The sequence below is a fragment of the Rhea pennata genome, chromosome 27 (genome assembly GCF_028389875.1).
Source record: "Rhea pennata isolate bPtePen1 chromosome 27, bPtePen1.pri, whole genome shotgun sequence".
Taxonomy (NCBI): domain Eukaryota; kingdom Metazoa; phylum Chordata; class Aves; order Rheiformes; family Rheidae; genus Rhea; species Rhea pennata.
Genome location: NC_084689.1, coordinates 384,984 through 404,234, shown reverse-complemented (window position 1 = coordinate 404,234; position 19,251 = coordinate 384,984). Strand labels below are relative to the sequence as shown.

At 47.3% G+C, this 19,251-nt stretch overlaps 1 protein-coding gene across 1 annotated transcript; it reads right to left on the bottom strand.

Moving 5' to 3' along the window:
* Window positions 1-53: 53 nt before the first annotated feature.
* BSG (basigin (Ok blood group)) lies at window positions 54-17,244 on the bottom strand. Its single transcript, XM_062595988.1, has 8 exons — window positions 17,145-17,244; window positions 8,153-8,309; window positions 6,157-6,245; window positions 5,559-5,686; window positions 5,065-5,338; window positions 2,308-2,332; window positions 1,915-1,985; window positions 54-1,283 (listed from the first exon to the last, which is right to left on the bottom strand). The coding sequence occupies exons 1-7, from the start codon at window positions 17,224-17,226 to the stop codon at window positions 1,928-1,930; spliced, it is 813 nt and encodes a 270-aa protein (XP_062451972.1). The 5' UTR covers window positions 17,227-17,244; the 3' UTR covers window positions 54-1,283; window positions 1,915-1,927.
* Between the last annotated feature and the right edge of the window lie 2,007 nt (window positions 17,245-19,251).

The window sequence follows — 19,251 nt, the reverse complement described above, 5'->3', positions numbered from 1 at the left end:
AGCTTGTGAAATGGGTCCAACTAGCAGTGAAGAGATACCAGAATCCAAACAGATAAAAAAAGAGAGGAATCATCTTTATTTGTGAAGTATGTTAACAGATGGAATAGTTCAAGGCTACCCAACAATAAAGATAATACAGACTCCACTGAGCATTTGTCTGCTTCAGGCTCCTATGTCACACAAACATCAAGATGGCTTAAGCACAAGAATACATGCTGTTAAGCACCACAGCCCCAGTGTTCACTCCAACACTTTGCCCCTATCCCCACTATAGCAACTTTAGAAGATACTAACAAAACCCCATGAAATAAGTTAACACTAATCATATTTAGTCAGTTTCCTGCTCTAACACTGCCTCCTGATTGTTTATTTAAGAGGGCAACAAGAGCAGCTCTGGAGGGAGCTGACTGGGATGCTTGCCTGAAGTAGTATGGCACTGTTTGCGAGTCCAGGGGTGGTGTCCTACACCGAGCAATGAGTTGTTCTGTCATTCTTCCCCAAGGAGTCACTCTTCCCCAAGGAGCCACACCAGACATGCCTGGTGGCTCTGCATGAATGCCTCACAGCAGCAGACTCTGCCTCAAACCTAGGGAAAGATACAGCCTTGCTCCAGGTGATGCACTGGCAAAGACACATAATTTCCTAATCCCTTCAGTCAGGTCAGGTCACTTCCAGAAGGTTACCAAAGCAGTTTCTTCCTGACCAATGCAAAATAGGACAATAGATCTACCGGGAACACAGGTCATACCAGCCACCTCCAACAGAGCAGTACACAAGCAGCTGTGCACATTTCACTTCCATGCTCAGTGTCAGCTCTCCTTAGCTCCTCATGACCTCTTATAAGCTGATGTGGGGGCAAGGAGGTCATTTCAAATAGCCCTACCCAACATACCTTGTTCTTCCCATAGGTAAGGAACAAAAGTAGGTTTTGCTCCCACTCACCTCCTCTATACCAACATGAAGAAACCTTGTTCTTCCCATAGGTAAGGAACAAAAGTAGGTTTTGCTCCCACTCACCTCCTCTATACCAACATGAAGAAACCTAGGACAGGGACAGCCAGTGACCTAGACTACCAGTAAGAAGGGATTTGCATTTATAGGTAGAAAAACCCTCCCCACAACATTTTTTTTAAAAAAAGTGTATTTTAGATTCTACAACTTAAGTTTCTTTAGAAAGTGAAATAACTGAATTGCAAGGATGCACTAGGATATTCATGGTGCTATTTTACCAAAAAAAATTAGAAGAAAAAAATGTCCAGACAAATTCTTCAGCTACACATCACCTGGCATAAGAGGAAAAAAAAAAACAAACAGTTAGAAAACTTACTCATACAAGCAAGGCCACACTAGAGGTGCTAGAGGGGTAGATAAAGCCACATAGGCAGACAAAGGCTGCCTGGATAGAGTTCTGCGCTGTGACTCATTTTCTGCCCAAGTCCAGAGCAGGAGTTAACAGGCAGTCCTGACCCTCCCATACTACTCTAGAGCCACACAGCAGATTACCACTTTTTCTGCCTCCCCTTGTCTATCTGGACAGAGGCCATATATACTGTTATGCCCTGAATGCACATAGATCCAGCAGCTTCAGCAGTTTTCTGCAAGGCTTGTACCAGCCTGTGTCTAAACTTCACAGCAGCACTTCCTACTCCCTCTCCCCAGATACTACAGTATGACATTGGGCCAGAAGAGCCTCTGCCTGTATGGATGTTACATCAGGACCTTTCTGCTTCCTCCAGAGACCTTTTGCAACTGCAGATACTGCAGTCCTCTGACCAGCTGATGAAAAGCTCCAGCCAGGTTCCAACTAGGCAATCATCTCCAAACTGCTGCATGAGCCCTCCACTGTGAGGAGCAGAGATGCCTGGTACAGCAGCTGTTCTCAGAAAAACCTCTCCCCCCAGAAATCACACTCACCTGGCCCCTACTCTTAGTTAGCATTTCTCTGGCGGACATTTTTGTCCTTGTGGTTTGTAGCATTACTTTTCCTGGAAAGAGAAAAGGGACAGTGAGGAAAGCAGCACCAAAGCCCACCTTAACTACTATTGGAATTCGGGTCCCAATAAATGCTCAAGTTATGACAAGAGCAGATTAGCTCTCAGAACAGTGACAGTTTTAGAGACCTTTTTCTGCCATTCCCATTTTTATGTCATGGATACAAAGACCACAGTAAATGAACTATGCAGGGAAAAGTCTCCAAGAAAGCTAGTGAGAGCTCAGCACCAGCTAGCTTCTGCATTCAGAATAGATTCCCTGGGGAATGCAATCTACTGGTACAAATCTGGTTTAATAGGAAAACAAGGTACTTACAGTGGTGCAGAACCTCCATCATCATCTTCAGGTTCAGGACAGCACAGAAAGAAGAAAAAACAACATCAGGGAGGAATACGTGAGAAAAACTGTATTTCTCTGCCACCTCTTTAAAATTCTTCAAGGACTGGAATCCCACAAAAATTGCTGGATACTAGCACTCATGCAGGACTGGAACCTGAAGGGATGAGAGCTTGCTGTCATCCCCACAGAGTTTCCACTTTACTGGGGCTTGGGATAGCAGGGGGCTACTTAGCAAAACACTATCATCCCCTTCACGAGTATTAAGCCACTTCTTGTCTAGGCTTAGGCATGAGCTTAGACATAAGCTCCTGTTGTGCAGTTGCTTCTGGTGGCATAGAGTAAGTTTGGCTCACAGGATAACCAAGTCTTTACCCCTGCTCAGCAGAAATCAGTTCTAGCACTTCATTAATCCTGAGGCACACTTGAAGCCACCACAACATAGCAGCCAGTCCTCCCACTAGTACTTAAAATTTGAACAAGCTACACATCCATGCAGTGAGACACCATAGCTGCCACTGGAACTATCCCTTACTCAGTCCTTCAGCCTCATGAATTCAGATGGCCCCCAGATCCAAACACACACAGACCATAACAGCAAGTCAAGAGGAATCCAGAGAGGATGCTTCAAGAATGAGGCTTTAAGTAGCAGCAGTACTAAGTTGTTCTTCCACCACAGATTTTGCCAAATCAAAAGACACTACACACCACATACTCGCTACACAGAGAAGCACAAGAAAGAAAAGAGCTCTGCCAACATTTGCCAGGTCATGGGACCTTTCACCAGCTCCTTGCAATCTGCCACCTTCCAGTAGAAGGCTCCTATTGTCTCTTCCACAGTCCAGGCTTTCTCAAATAGAACTATGTGGTAAGGTCCAAGCTCTAAGTACTGTGACCAACTGGAGCACCAAGAGCTGCATACAGCTGGTGAGAGGACTGATGCAGAAACATGACCGGGACCATCTTCTACTTACCATTGAGGTAGCACCCAGCAGCAGAGAAGGGAAGAGTGTAAAGATAATACCAGCAAGGATATCACACTAATACACACGCTAAATTCCCCTATCCCAGGTAATAGGAAGTGGCCAATTCACAATCACATAACCCTCAATGAGCAGCATTTGTCTGACCTGGCTTAGCACTGGCTTCCTGCTACTTCCTCTCAAGAGGGGCAAAGCTACAGAGACTTTGGAGGAAGGAAAACCAAGGCAGTGAAGTGATGTATAAAGCTGTGTATGTTTATAGAATGACACTGTCCTCACCCACAAGCACCTGGAAATCTGAGTTAAAGCAGTCTGCCTTCAGAGCAACCTGAAGAGGTCTCAGGAATTTTCAGTATACATGCCCTGTCTTCATCTGTCAAAGCAGTCATTATGGCCACTGTTAGATCAGCACTTGACTGGACCTTGACCAGGCAAATATCAGAAGCCAGATCACTCAAGACCCTAGCTCTAAAATTTTTGCAGATAAGATACCCTTAAGATAGAAGATATCTAACCAGCCAAGAGTGTCAGAGGGCAAAGCACTTCCTTATAAGACTGCCTTGAGTAGGATTTCCCAAGCCATGCAGTCAGGGGAGGGATATTTAACATTTAGTTTATGGTCCCTGTGCTTTGCACCACCAACCTCAGCCTACCTAGCATGCTATTCCCTAGTAAAAGGCTAAGGTGACTGACCTAACAAGCAGGAAGGATACCAATCACTTACATTTCATTGTTAACTGGATCAGATAAGGGAGCAGGCTGCTGGGCTAACACAGTGGAGATTTTAACAGATAAGGAAAGGGATGAGCCAGTGTTTCCAGAATAGAGTAAAGATAGCACTGGACTTTGAAGACCCTGAGACACTGAATACACGGATTTGAAGACCCAAAACAACTCAACCATGAACTGAACTGAAGTTAAGCCAAACCTGGGCTTATAAAGCCAACACCACCATCCCTAGTTCTACAGCACCAACACAGCTCTACTGCATATTGGCAAATCAGCCTCTCCAGATCATTACTGTCACAGACAAAATCCAATCCTGGAAACACTCATGTGAAGCACTTAAATGCAAAGGAACTGGTAAGACAAAGGAGGTACTGAACCATATCCCACCCCTGACTAAAAGCACCACTTGAAGGGCTGTCAGGAACAGCACATGGACTTGCAACTTCCTGGATGAAGTAACATAGAATCATGGAATTGCTGAGGCTGGACGGGAACTCTGAGGATCACCTGGCCCAATCCTCATGCTCAAGGTCAGCTACTGCAGGTTGCCCAGGACTATGTCCAGTTACGTTTTGAGTATTTCCAAGGATGAAGGACTTCACAGTCTCTGGGCAACCTGTTCCAGTGGTCACAGTGAAAGTCTTTCCAACTTTGCAGTAAGAGTTTTCTTATGTTCAGATGGAACTTCCTGTTTTTGTTTGTGCCCATTGCCTCTCATCCTGCCACTAGCCCTAAGAACAATCTGGCTCTGCCTGCTTTAAACCCTCCCAACAGATATTTATAAATGTTGATAAGATTTCCCCCCCCACACACAAAATAAAGTAAATAGAACAGACATTTTCTCTTTAGCCTAGTAGAGACCACTATGATTATACTGGAAGCATGCTGAAAAGCAGTCCTCAAATTCAAGTGTAAGGCTCATCCTACAAAGGGAACTCCTCAGAGTTCTCAATGAGAACATTTTGTCTGTATTTTACAAATTACTTTGTCTCCCTGGAAAGATTTAATTCCAAGTGCCTCTTACCATCAAGAACCTCATCTGGCTTCCTCCTCTTCTCATAGATGAAGATGATTGTGACAAGAACCAGGACTTCAGCAACAATACCCAAGAAGGGCCAGAGTGCTGCCAGACGGCTGCGTATGCGCAGGTTCACTATAGCCCCACCAAAGCCAAAGGAATTAGTGGCATTGCAGTGGTAGTCGCCTGTATCCTCCTCTATGTTCAGTTTAAGAATGCGTAACTCTGTTTTGTTGCTACTGGACTTGATAATGAATCGACCAGAACCATTGATGATCGGCTGGAAGGAGGGAATGACAAAAAACAGCTCTCAGGGCAGTGCTAACATGAGAGGAGCAGCTCACTTACCATGTATGGTTCTACCACTATAGAAATCCTCCTTGCCAAGGCACTGAGAAAGCTACTTTGAAATAGCTTATTGCAAGGAGAAAATGTCCTCCACCTCTTTGCCAGGAGGTAGGGCAGGCAGAAGGGAAGGAAGACATTGCTCTAGTGCTTACCTCTTGACCATTTTTGTACCAGGCCCAAGAATTGACAGAGGGGAAAGAGGAACTCTTGCAGGTTAGCACTCCTGTGTCCCCCTCATTCCCATGCTCAGACTTCTTGTATGCCACCACTTGGGGTGGAACTATGGAAAGAAAAAGAGAAATCAGACAAGATTTGAGCTGCCTACAGTCTACCTAGCTAGTACCAAAGGACTTTATTTCAGTCTGAGAAATGCATTATAGGTCTTATTCCCCTCACTAGTCCAAATTTTAGCACTTTGAGAAAAAGCATGTCAAGCTGCTTTGAAAAGTTAAAACAGATTTGACCACCAGGTATTATCCCTCTCCCACGTCTTGTGGGCACGTGCCCATAGCAAGACTAATTTACTGCAAGGTCTAAGACTTAATCTTACAGACAATTCAGCATGTGATAAAAATGGAGCTCTCTCACAGAGCTAATCTGGAAGTACACAAGTACAGCTCTGCAACCCTACTGCAGAGGGCTAAGAACAGTTTTTCAAGAAGGTAAAAAGTTACCAAAGTAAAGTTTTTGAGAAGCTACAGCTTTCCCTTTCCCCTCCCCCCAGCCCTAGAAGGAAACATATAAAGTTACCTGATATATTCACTTGTCCTTTTATCATTGGGCTTGTTTTGTAGATACAGTCATACACTCCAGAGTGCTCTTCCACCTTCCCCTCAATTCTACCAAGAAAAACAGGTTGTCAGATAAGCACACAGCATAACTGACTGTTGTCCACAAAACAGATACTGAATTCCAGACCCAGGGAAAGTAACAGGTATGCACAAACATCTAAACAGCAATCTCAACTACAGGTCATTTCTCCTCCTCCAGCTCCAACATTTATGCAGCACCATGCATCTACTACAACTCTATTCTTTACTTCCCTCTCTCTCTCTACACATTAAGAGCAGAAGAAGGTTTCATATACATTTGAGTGACACAGGCCTGTCAATTCACAGTAATCATTTAGACCACTTGATCTTGAGTTCTGAAGCCTGGAAAACAACAGTTTTTTCTCCCTACCCAAACCATGCTTCTCATCATGGCCTTTACAAAGTGGAAAAGCTAAGATCTGACTGTTAGCTAAAATGCAAGAAGAAAGCCAGGAGCAACAGGACAATATTACTTCATCACCAGATGTAGTGCCACATGCAGCACTTCAGTAGCAGTGATTCCATGCCCTTCCCTCCTTTATACAGACCACAGGCCTGCTGAAAATGTATACATACACAACCTTGCAGAGCAAACCTACAGAATCACAAGTGCAGCAGAGCGTTCTAGTCAGTACAACACAGGACACAGCTACACTCCTAATGTAAAACATAAGCCCTGCAGCTCAGCTTTAAAGCAGACAGGCAAGGAGCTTAAGATAACAGATTCAGAGGAAGGCTGGTAGTATTAGGAGTTATTCTCCCTTTATATATATATATATATATAAAGAAGTCCACTGGAACACACTGCAATACAGTGACAAACAAAAACCCAAGCTGAGTTTCTATGTTGATCCAAGCATAGTGAGACCTTTTACCCATTTTCGTCTTTGTAAATTTGCTGCAATGGGATTTAGTGGATTATGGTGCATTGCAACAAACATCTCATTCTGCAGCTTAGTAATACCCACTTGAGAAAAGGGGTAGGCACAAAGTTTTAGTTCTGTGGCTGCACTGGGACAACAGGCTGTTTGTTAACTCTGCTGTACATTGAGTTTCCCGCTCCCAAAAACCACTCAGCTAAGGAATTGAGGTCACGCGAGGGAGGCTGGGTTATAAATACTTTAATCCTTGTTCAGCTCCCTGTTGCTATGGGGAGAGAGGCACGTCGGCACAGCCATACAAAAGGACATGATGCCTCTTCAGCTGCTGGGCCAGTGCCAGCCAGGCCTGACTGTAATCAAAATGGAAAGCTCACTGCACTGTTACAATGAGGCTGGCATTCCAGTTTCTGCTCAGCTACAGCCTGGGAACAGTTTCCAACTAATTTGCAGGCAACTATCCAGCCTGTTCTATAGGGACAGGCTAGACACTGGAAGTGTAATTGAGGTATGTACATAAAAGCCAACTGTACAATCACAAATTTTTCCACAGATGGCCTCTGGGGGAGCAGAGAACTTGTTGCCTTCCCAGAGCCAGAATTTCTTAAAGCTCTGGAAAAACATCTTACTGCACTGATGTCAATGCTGCAGAAAACTAGGCGCTCATGTTCTCCAGACAGAGCAGGCCAGCCAAGCAGGCAGCCCTAGCCACACTGCACCCTGTGCGGTTGAATCCAACAAACTGACCTAGTATTGCAGAACATCAGCACGAAAACACTAAATAGCAGTACTTATCTTAGTAAAAGGACATGGTAGCATATTTACTTTCCCTTCCTCCTCCTTTTTTCCCCCCTCCTCACAAAAAAAGAAATGCTGGGCCTTAGCAAACCTTTACTTTGCTCATCTTATTTTCTGAAGTTCCAAAGTTTATACTTCCTGCAAGATTGCATGCGATGATGCTTTGGTTTAGGTTCAACTGATACGAAACGTTGTTTCTGGTAAAATACCTGTCCCTTGTATACAGACATTCTTATGTGGCCTTGCCCCAATACTTACACGTAACTGGTAAAAGCAGTCGGTTCTGTGTCTGTTTGAAGTATCTTGTCTCCACTCATCCATTCATGGCCCTCAATGACAGCATAAGGAGCAGTCATGTTACAGGAGAGGATCAGCTTGCCAGAACTGACAGTTACGAGACCTACGATGTTCGGACCTGCATTTGTAAATTCAACCAAAGTTAGCATATGGTATTCAAGAGGGCATGCATTTTCCCAAGAAATGTTTAAAAAAATAGTAAGAAAAGACAGCTCCTTGTTTTCATCACTGCTTTTCACTTACCTTCTTTATCAGTTTCCTACCAGGACTGATGGTACCAGCACAGAACAGAGTTGAAAGCCAGATGACTGCACTTGGCAACAATGGGATACTGACACTACAGCTGCTACCACCGTGATCAGGATCACTGCCATGTACTCTCAACAGAGCCTCCTGCTATCTCTACAATGGGTAGAGTTCATATATTCCAACTGAGCTCAGTGCTCAAATAAACAGTGGAAAAGGTCACACTGAAGAGCAGTTGCAACAGTATGGCTCTCCACTTTGAGCCACTTTAGTACTCACTGAATCCAGAATTTGAGCAGGTTCAGACATCTCCAGGTAGCATAATCGAGAAAAGCAATCAAGACACTTTTGCCAGGAGCAACAAACAAGATAGCATGCAAGCAGTATGCACACCACCTGATGCAGCCCAAGAATTTATAGCTATATTTATTCCAGTGAAAAACCTATGTAAGCATGATTCCAAAAGGTCCTGAATCTCCATGTGCCAAGAAGCAATGAATTATCCAACATAAGATTACTCAGGCATTTCTACTTAAAGGAGGTAAGTCCAAGAAAATAACCGCCATTAGTAGAGTGAAACTTTAGGTTTCCTATTCTCCTGACTGCTCCCACTTTCGTGGAAGGAACAATTTTTGAACAGGGCTGAAAGACATTGTTTCTTCTCCTACCCAAAATTCCACTGGAAGAAAATTCCACTGGAGCTTTGCATTTCCTAGTACATTTAAGCTGAGGAGAATGTTAGTCATTTTGCTCCATTAACATCAGGATTCATGACAGGATCTTAGTAGGCTGTTAAATTCCCTCACTAGTTCAAGATTCCATTATTGTGGGAAAAAAAGCCTCTTAGCTCAAGAGTCCAACTTTCAACTCTGTAAGTAGAGGGAGTTTGATCACTTCCACAGTACAAGCCACTAAATCACATTGTGTCACACACAGACACGGCCATTTCAAAAACGGTTGCTTCACAAGAAACAAAAAGCAGATTTTGATCCCCACAGCTTGTATCACTAGCAAGAAAGCAAGCTTAAAGCAAGACGTTCACAGGAGCAGAAGTTGTAACGAGCTGTAGGGCAGGGCTGGTTTGTCAGTGGTGGTTAGGGCAGAGTCTACCAGCAGAATCAAGATTCTTAATTCTGCAAGCGGGCACTGGGACACAGAGGTTCTTAAGCAGTATGTTCTACTGTCTTGCGCTCTGGAAAAGGTATGGGATTGCTGCATGGTGTTTTGGTTGGGAAGTCACAACCCTTTTTGAGCAGGGCCACTTCAGATCAAGTCACAGGTGGTAAGAGGGATCACAGGAGGGTAGGAGTCTCAGTTCTACAGCCAGGATGGGAGGGTGAGGGGAGCTTTCAGGAAGTCACAGGACACAGGTGCAGGGGTGAGCATGGCAAGAGACTCAAGACATCAGTGTCCGAGCAAGTGCCAAGGCCTCAGCATGGCCACTCACGTTCGATGACAAAAACGTTAGCCTGGGAACGGATCCACTTGACTTTGGGGCTCTTCGACAAGTGGTTGCGGTCAGGGTCGTTGCTAGCCCGGCACTCGTACATGCCCGAATCGTCGACTGTGAGGTTTGCGATGTAGATGGTACTGGTAGAGTGCAGGTTGTAGGTGGCGTTGATTTTGACACGGTCCTGCCGTGCACCATCCCAAAGCTGAGTATAGGTCTCATTTGGTTCGTTTCCCTCAAACCACCACTGAATCTCAGGGATAGGATTGCCAATCGCCTCGCAGTACAATTCGATGCTGTCCTGAGTCAGTCTCTTTTGAGACAGTGGTGACTTTACAAAACCAGCTATGAGTCGAAGAGGTATTAGTGCAAAGTGTTAGTGCAAAGCAAGAATTCAACCTCTACAAGATGATGGAACAATTCTTCAGAGCAGTGTACTCCTCCCACTCCCTCCCCTCTACAACCCATAAACTATCTCCAGCTACACATATAGCAGGACAGTTATTCCTAATTGCTGTGTCTACAGCCAATATTACTTTTTGTCACTCTGCTGCAAAACTAGAACATGCAGAACAGCCACATTTATATAACATTTACCACAATTCAAACAAAAACCCACAATACACAACTGTCACAGGACAAATGGAAAGTACTACAGGCCTCCCATCTACACAGGACAAAGAATCAAGTCAGCTGACAATACAAAAACACTAGCTGCATGTACAGAGAAGTATTGGGCAGAAAGCAAAAGAACGATAACGATGTTCCAGATATTCAAGAATTGCTTTCAGAAACTGTGCAGTTTCAGTGGAAGTCTGAGAACTACTCCAGCTGCAGAATTAAGTTTCAAGCTCAAAGCTACCAGTCCTGATTGTTGCTACCTCATCACCTTGGTTAAGTTCTGCTCAGTGGTCTCTGCCTAGGAATAATGAGAACCTACTTGCAATATTGATTTAATTCCATTGTGATATTAGTTATCAGCTACTTAACCAGCAGTTCTATGTGGACAGGGCTCATATCCCTGCTCTGCTGTTGTTCTGTGAGAGAGGTTGTCCCCTGGTTGCGCTAGCTGCCATCCTTGGCACCGGTTCCACTTTTGAGTTTTTGTGCATTCTTTGTGCAAGGGTCAGCATTACCAATACAATGCTCGCACTGGATCAGACCAAGTATATTGCCAGACTAATACCAGATTCCAGATGTCATGAGCAAAAGCCTGCAATACTTCCCTTTTACACTCTCCCACCTCCAAGCCACTTCAGCTTGGGATATAAACGTCAATAGATTTTTTTTTTTTTTTTTTTTTTGCTCTACAAGCTTATCCAGTCTCCAACATCCTCACAAAATTTTAGTATTTGCTATATTTTGAAATGGGGTTCCACAAGCCTGGAAGGCTGGCAGCAGCAAGACAACATAATCTAGTATGTATTGCACTGTATAAAGGACATGGTTAGGGTGGCTACAAATGGCAGTACTAAAAGTACAGATCAAGCCTTTGCTTAGTTTTGTTAACATATAATAGGAAAAGGCATTTCACTAGATGTATGCTTATATACAATATACTAGGAATCCATTCCATTGTTCTAATATCATAGAATCAGTAAGGTTGGAAGGGACCTCTGGAGATCATCTAGTCCAACCTCCCTGCTCAGCAGGGTCACTTAGAGCATGTTAGACAGGGCTGCATCCAGGCGGGCCTTGAATATCCTTCCAAGCTAAAAAGGAAATGCTAATTAGATATTTCACAGAATCACTGAATAGTTGGGATTGGAAGGGACCTCTGTAGATAATCTGCATATGTAGCTAGCCAGCCAAGCAGGTAGAATACAGCTGCACAAGCCACACTGAAGGTCAGAAGATTCTTTGTGCATACAGATTTTCACACTGCAGAGAGAAAGATACCAGTCCCTCCTCCTTGAGCTTCACATGCCCGAAGTCAGTTGGTTTTAATTTAGAATTGTCCAGAGCCTGGCACTCACCCTGTCACTACCTGGTGACCAGATGATGTTGGGCATTGATACACTTACATTTACCTGCCTCATCTGCCAGCCTTCACTGCACTGCAATAATCTGTTCTCTTTCACATTCTCATCTGTTTGCTTAGTCATTCTGCTCACTAAGATGCAAGTCAGATACTTCTAGATACAGTATTCAAGACAACTGCAATTTCTGAGAGCGTTTTGCCGTCTGCAGGATGTCACAAAGCAGGTTAAGAAATTTGTAATATTCACTGTAATGCAAATAGTGAAATTAAACTTTCTTCATCCCTCGCAAGCTAAACTTTGCAGAGCTAAATTAACAATAAAACAGATTAAAAGAACATGAGCAGCTGCAGGCTAAAACTACAGTGTTTTTCAAATTGCTCTTGTGCTCAGAGTCCAGAGGGTTCAACTTTTGAAAACAGACAGTTCAAAGGTAAATCCCTAAGTCAGTAGACTGCAGAAAACTAAGCTGCCAAACATTTTTAGGCTACTAGCCAGGTGCAGCATTATCAACTATAAGCAGCAGCTCCCAGATGTAAGATTGTCCAAATCATTACAAGACAGATGGGTTAAGAAGGCCCCAGGAGAGTTCTTTTGCGGGTTTTTGTTGGTTTTTTGTTTGTTTTTTTAAGAGGGGAGCAGGAAGGAAGTCTCTAGCAACACCATTTCAGGAAAAGACATCATATTTGAGTCAAGGTTACTTACGTGACTGAATTTCAGTAAGATTTAAGTGGAACTCATTAATTTTGCAACATGTACTTCCTGCACACTGATTTCAGACTAATTACTCAGACACTAACAGTAGATCCACCAAGTATTTACCATACCAAGAGCCATTCCATGAAATTAACTTACTCGGTAGTAAGTATCTAAGTTGGTGATTATACAGATGTCCTTCACACATGATACATGTCATACAGGCATAAAGAAGGTGGGTTGGAGGATTTTTTGTTTTTGAATGCCCGAAACAGTTTTATTTAGTATTTATTTATAAAATATATATATATATTTTTGGCAAATGTGGGAATAGATCAGCATTATAAATGCAAGTTTACTCAAATCCAAGCAAAATATGAAGTAGTTTGGTAGGTAATTTTCAGAGGCCTACATAAATCAATTCCACTATTTAAGACACTTCTCAAAGGAAAAGTTAGCCTTATACTCTGAAGCTTTAGAAGTCTGAAAGAATAGACAGCTTTGGTCAAGGAAGGAGAGATCTGACGCTCACCTGAGAGCAAGACAGTTTTAAGAGAAGGCTGATAATTAAAACTGAGATATACTGAAACAGAGGTCTAGCTGAGAATAACTCAGTAGCTAAAGTCTAGTGCTATTTCACGTACCAAATGCAGTATTGTCAGGTACATTCACAAATGCACCTTTGCAGAGGTTTTAAGGCCTCAAACTGACTCTGTACTACAGAATTGGACTAGAGACACTAGAATGAGCTTCCCATATCAGTTAAAGAAACAGGAGCTTAGTAGGGGTTCCAAAGAAATGTGGGAGTATTAACTGTAATTTTCTCATTTGCTGAACTTCACTTCTAGAACCACGTATCAACAACATAGTTGAATCTTGCTAAGTCACTAGAAAACAAGTTAAATAGCTCACCAAGGTTAAACTTGCATCCTGATGTGGGACAAGCTGGTTTGTATTTTGGTGGGCAAGTCCTTAAGTTTTGCATGTCAGCATGGTTTTTAAGCCTGTGATTAAACACTCCCAACCACCTAATTTTGAAAGTCACAGAACTGCCTATAGTACTTGTAAAAGCCTGCCCCATTTTAATTGTAGTCAAGTTTAAAACAGGAGCTACTAAGGATCAAAGTTTCTTTTACAGATACAAGCTGATCATAGTGCACTGACAAAATAAGTTCTTGCTATGAACTAGAGGGTAATTCATTTGTAGCTCAGACTCAGCAAATCCACACCACTCTCTAGGCACCCATGAGTTCAAATAGTAAAAACAGCAAGCATCATTACCATTTCACATGGGATTAATCTCCCCTCTCTGCTTTTCCAGCCCGAAGTAGACCAAGCACTCAAGTCCTGGACACTCAAGGCTCAGGAAAGCACCTCTTGAGTCCTGGGACACACCAGTATAGCCAGCATCAGCCCACTGGAACTGATTAGAGGCATTCAAACAATTTTCAAGTAGTATTGGGCTGTAAATTGAAATCAGCTCACAAAAGCAAGGCACTCTTCACTGAACAGAGATGATCATAGAACTGAACAATTCTCCTGGGGACAGGACAGCATTTGATCAAACTAGACAGTGGTAGAGACAGACATGACCAGAGAACACTTTGAGTCACCTTCAAACTAAAAACAACCTCTCCCCTCTGAGCAGAGGGAGGAGCTCTCATGGCACACACAGCGCTAGACAAGCTGAGACAGATTTTAATGCAGTTAAACCTGGCAGAAACCTGTGTCCTCCTGCAGGGTACACTCTCATCCATGGCATGACCTTTGTTCCTCAGCTTAGGAAGAAGATATATGAAGCTCTGACACTTACTGCCATTTCCACTAACAGCTGGTCTACTCTCCCTCAAGTTTCATATGACCAGGCAATCACTAAATAACCAAGTCAAAGGCAAGTGCCTTCAGTTCGTTCAGGAAGTCAGAGTACTTTGTCCTCTCATGATCTGAGAGAGGGCGGAGTCCAAGCACAGACCCTACCTACAGACTTGGACCTCTGCAATTCAGCCAATTGTTCTCTGCTCCAAGCTACAAAGAGCTTCAACACCGCAGTTTAAGAGGAACATCCAACAAAGCCTGCTTTCTAGATAAAGTCTAATGTTAAACACAGCTGAGAGGTAAGGAAAATACTTTACAATCCTCTATTATGTTTACTCAAGCAAAAAATTGTTACACACTATCCATAAACAGTAGCCAGCACAACTTTGTTAATGTTATAGGGTCTCAGAATAATACCTCTGTAAAATGTACCAGAAGCTAAGGCTCAGAAAAGAGACGCCCTGAAAGGCATAGTACGAAACTGAGAAGTCTTTACATCTGCCCTGAGAGAATGCTGGAATTAAGAGACAAATGACCTGCAAGTAGCCACATGATCAAGTGATATATATATATTTTTAGTTTGATTATTTCCCAGAATTAACATTTGGATTAGCAAATCAGTGCTAAGTAATCCAGCCTAGTACTCCACCATCCAAAGTGTTATAGCTCAGTTACCCCACAGACAGGCCAAAGACTTGGCTGGAAACACCCAGCCTAACAGAATCTGCATCCCTAGAAGGGCAGGATACACGTATTACGGAACAGATTGGCCTGTGAAGAAAGCACTTGTTTCCAAGGCTTTTCAGACTAAGAATAGAAACAACTTTTTCCAGATGTCTCATTTTGTCTTATACATGAAATACTTGATTAGAGGTAAACAAAACAAACAGAAGAGTCATTATCCAGATTAAGCCAACCCCAACAGCAACAAGGCAAGTTTACAACTGGTCTCTCTTTCAAAATAGAGCAACATAATATCCAGAAATCAACAAATACACAGTTAAACAAGCCTGTCAGGAATACCAGTCCCCCTAGGTGCCCTTCCAGTCAAATTTCCTAAAACCAGAATCTTATATACTCCCCTAATTGACCATTTTTCTTCATTTAACTTGCTCATTGAGAGAGAGGAAAAAAAAAAAGAAAAATGCACAGTATAGAAAGTTTCCCCTTAAGCATTAAATAAAAGCAAGAGGAATAAATACACAGACAGGAGGTACTCAAAATCCTCACCAGGGCAAATGTTAAATTCTAAATTCAATTCCCAACCCTCAAATCAATTGTGTCAATCCTCTAGAGAAAAGATTGCTCATTTCAGGTCAGTGTAGTGGAATGGAGCAGGAAGTACCCTAACATGGGCAGTTTCAGGTTAGCTTATCAAATGCACATTCCTCCATTAGCATAAAGTTTATGAAAGAATGCTTTTCCCCTGCCCCCTTTTTCTGTTCTACAATATTAAAATGCAACTCTGTCACAAAGAAATATTAGAGCGTAACACCACCATTGCTATCCTTGGCTTTTTTCCCCACCACATCTCCTTCAGTGTTCACATTTAGCTCTACTAAGCTGAAATAAGTTGGACACCACATACAGACTAATAAAATTTCAGTATCCAATATGCTAAGCAGTGAGCAACTCAAGCAACAGCCTTCCACTTAAAATAAAACAAAGCCTCTAACACCAGCATCTCCTGCACTAGCTCTGAACCAGAGATTGTACACAGTCCTCCAGGCAACAGACCAAGCAGCGTTTGCTAAGGCAGACTGCTCACCTATGGCTCTGAATAAATCAATTCTAGCAGGCTTCTTTGATGTTAACTCAAGAAGCAAGAAACTGAAATGTCAAAGCAGCAGCACATGCCAAACCTTGGTTCATTTAAAGCTCTGCTTTTAAGTATCCAACAATAGGTTATTGTAACTCTTAGCACCACATCCAGACTGTATCTGTACATCATAAAAAGCCAAGAGACCAAGACCAGGCATTGTTTCTTCATTAGGGGATTATCAACTTAAAGCAGCTTGTGAACATCTTTAATACTTTAAATCCTAGAGAGCTGTTACTTCTCACTAGCCCCAGAAGCTAGAGAAGTGGCTGCAGGGAATAAAGTTCTTCATTTTTATTTAAGGGGAAACTAAACTAGCATCACGTAAGGCAACGCCACACTCCCCAGAGCGGCAGCAGCACGTACCGCTGCAGCTCCGGCGGGGCGCCAGGCCGCTCCAGGGCCCCACGAGCGGGAGCCGCTATCCTCCCGGGCTCGCCCGGCCGCCCCCCGCCGCGCGGGGCGCCGCTCCCCGCCCCCGCCCAGCCGAGTAGGCCGCCCAGGCACCGGCTCTCCTCGGCCGAGCAGAGCAGCTCTGCGGCACCGAGGGGCGCCGGCCAGCCGCCCACACTCCCCCCCCCGGCACCGAGGGGCGCCGGCCAGCCGCCCACACTCCCCCCCGGCACCGAGGGGCGCCGGCCAGCCGCCCACACTCCCCCCCCTCGCTCCCTGGCACCGGGGGGCCCGCATCAGCCCTCCCCACCCCCCCACTCGCCGGTACCGAGGGCCCCGGGCTAGGCCGCCCCTCCGCCGCTCCCCAGCTCCGAGGGGCTCGGGCCAGCTCCTCTCCCCCCCCCCCCCGCCGCTCCCCGGTACCGAGAGGCCCAGGCCAGCCCCCTCCCCCGCCACCTCACCGCCGCCTGCGGCCCAGCCTGGGGCCCCCCGAGGAGCCCCGGGGCCGCCCCACGAGGGCCCCCGCACCCGAGCCGCCCCCCGGCAGGCCCGTACTTGTCGCAGCGGCGCCAGCAAGGACCCCGCTGACGACGAGGAGGGCCAGGAGCCCGCGCGGCCCCGACACGCGCGCCGCCATCGCCGCCCGCCCGCGCCGCGCCGCGCGCCGCCCGCTATAAGGCCCGCGCCGGGTCATGGGGGGCGGGGCGGGGCCCCGAGAGGGGGGCCCCGCCCCCGCCGTGTCCGTCACGGCCAATCCCGCCGCAGCTTCGGCAGGACGGCCCGCCCACCAGGCTCGGGCCGCCCAATCACCGGGGAGAGCTGACAGAGAGCCTTTCTCCTCCCTCACGTCCCCTGCGGAGAGAGCCGGTTCGGGCCAGTCCCGCCGTGGCCACGCCCGCTCCCCGGGACGCCAGCCAATCGGAAGGGCGCGGCCGGGTAGCGGAGGACGGGAGGCGGGAGGGGACACGGGGCCGCGTGAGCGCCCGCGGGGCGCGTGCGACCGGCGGGCCGCGGCGCGCCGGGGCGGGGCGGTGGCCAGGCCGCGGCCTCCCCGCCGGCAGCGCGGGCCCCCGGCGGCCCTGCCCGGCCCCACCGTGCGGCAGCGTCCCTGGGCGCTTCGCCCGGGCGCGCCGTTGCCCTCGCGGGCGCCGCCAACTCGGCCGCCCGCCGGTGACTCGGCGCGGCGCCCGCCGCCGGCCCCGAGCGCGCCGCGCTGAGCCGGGCCGCGGTGCAGAGGGCTCCCCGCGCCCGGCAAGCCGTCGGACACGCTCGGCTCCTCTCGGGCCCCCGGGCCGACCGTCCCGCCGGTGAACGGGCCGCTGCAGCGGGCACGAGCCTGAGCTTTGGCAGGCAGCTGGAGGAAGGATGCGGAGCGGCGCGGCACGCGTCTGCCCGCGGAGCGCGTGGCGCGAGGGGACAGCGCGTTCACGGCGGCGGGAGGCGCGGCGCTCGGCTGTGCACGCACGGCAGCCTCCTGATGGCTGCTTTTAGGGTACCTTAAAGTACAAGCAGGTTGAGAGGCCAGGCAGTAAATGCAGCTCCTGAGCCTGACTCGCTCTGCGGCTCTGTAAACTTGATGTGAGAAAGGGGAAAGAAAACCTGAGCCTCAGGCCTGGCAATCTAGCAAACACGGCAGCAGAGCGTCCACAAAAGCCTGTAGTAAAATGCTGATGAGACAGGAGGAAGCGTGTCTGGCTGCTGGCAGCAACCTGCGAGCAGAGGCACCAGCGTGTCAATTTTTTTTCCCCAGCACAAGATCCAAATTGGTTCAGCGGGGAAGGAGAAACCCTTCTTGTCCCATTGCTCTGACTCTGCGCCAGGGGAGGCTCAGTCTTGAAACCGGCCACCCTCCCCTCCAGCCAGCTGCCCTCCTCGCCTGTTAATGGTTAATGTTTATGGGCGGCCGTGGGCCGCGCCTCCTCCCCTGCAGCAGGGTCTGGGGGCCAGTGCCCTTCGCCCGCAGCTCCTTGCAGTGCCGAGCCCTGCACCGAGGCAGTGGGGTGGTGCTCGCCTCCCCGGCATGTTTACAGACAGGGATTTGCAGAGGCTCCAGCAGGCACGGGGGGAGCGCAGATAAGGCCGTTACCCTGGAAGCAGCTGGGAAGGAGATCAGGGTCCGGGATGGGCTGTGCCGCCATCCCAAGCCGCTCTTGGTGGGCCGCACAGGGAGGCTGCGGGTGACACAGCAGTGCGTGGGGCTGAGACGAGGCAGCGAGGTCCCCCCAGCAGAGTTTGCAAGCAGTGGGTTTCCACCACTCTCAAGCCAAGGACGCTGTGGGCCGTGGAGGGAGCCCTGTCCCAGCAGCCCTGGTGCTGGGGGGAGCTGGGGCCACCAGCCCGGATCTAGCATTCCCACAGTGGGGACGCGTGGGAAGAGGAACGGGGCAGCGCTTCCTCGGCACAGGGGGCAAGGCAGGAACAATAGCTGCCTGCAAACAACAGTGAGGCCGCGCCAAGGTAAACCGGCAGCCCGGCGTGCCAGGGAGCCTGGTCAGCACTGCAGGGCACCCTGGCCGCAGCAGCCCCTGGCCATCCCCAGAGCTGCCTCCCCCTGCCCTCTGCAAGGGGCCAGGGCGCGCAGCCGGGCAGTTGACTCATGCAGAGGCACACGTCCCCAGGGCTGGCTGGCTCACGCGGGTGCTCCCAGGCCGAGATTGCCCTG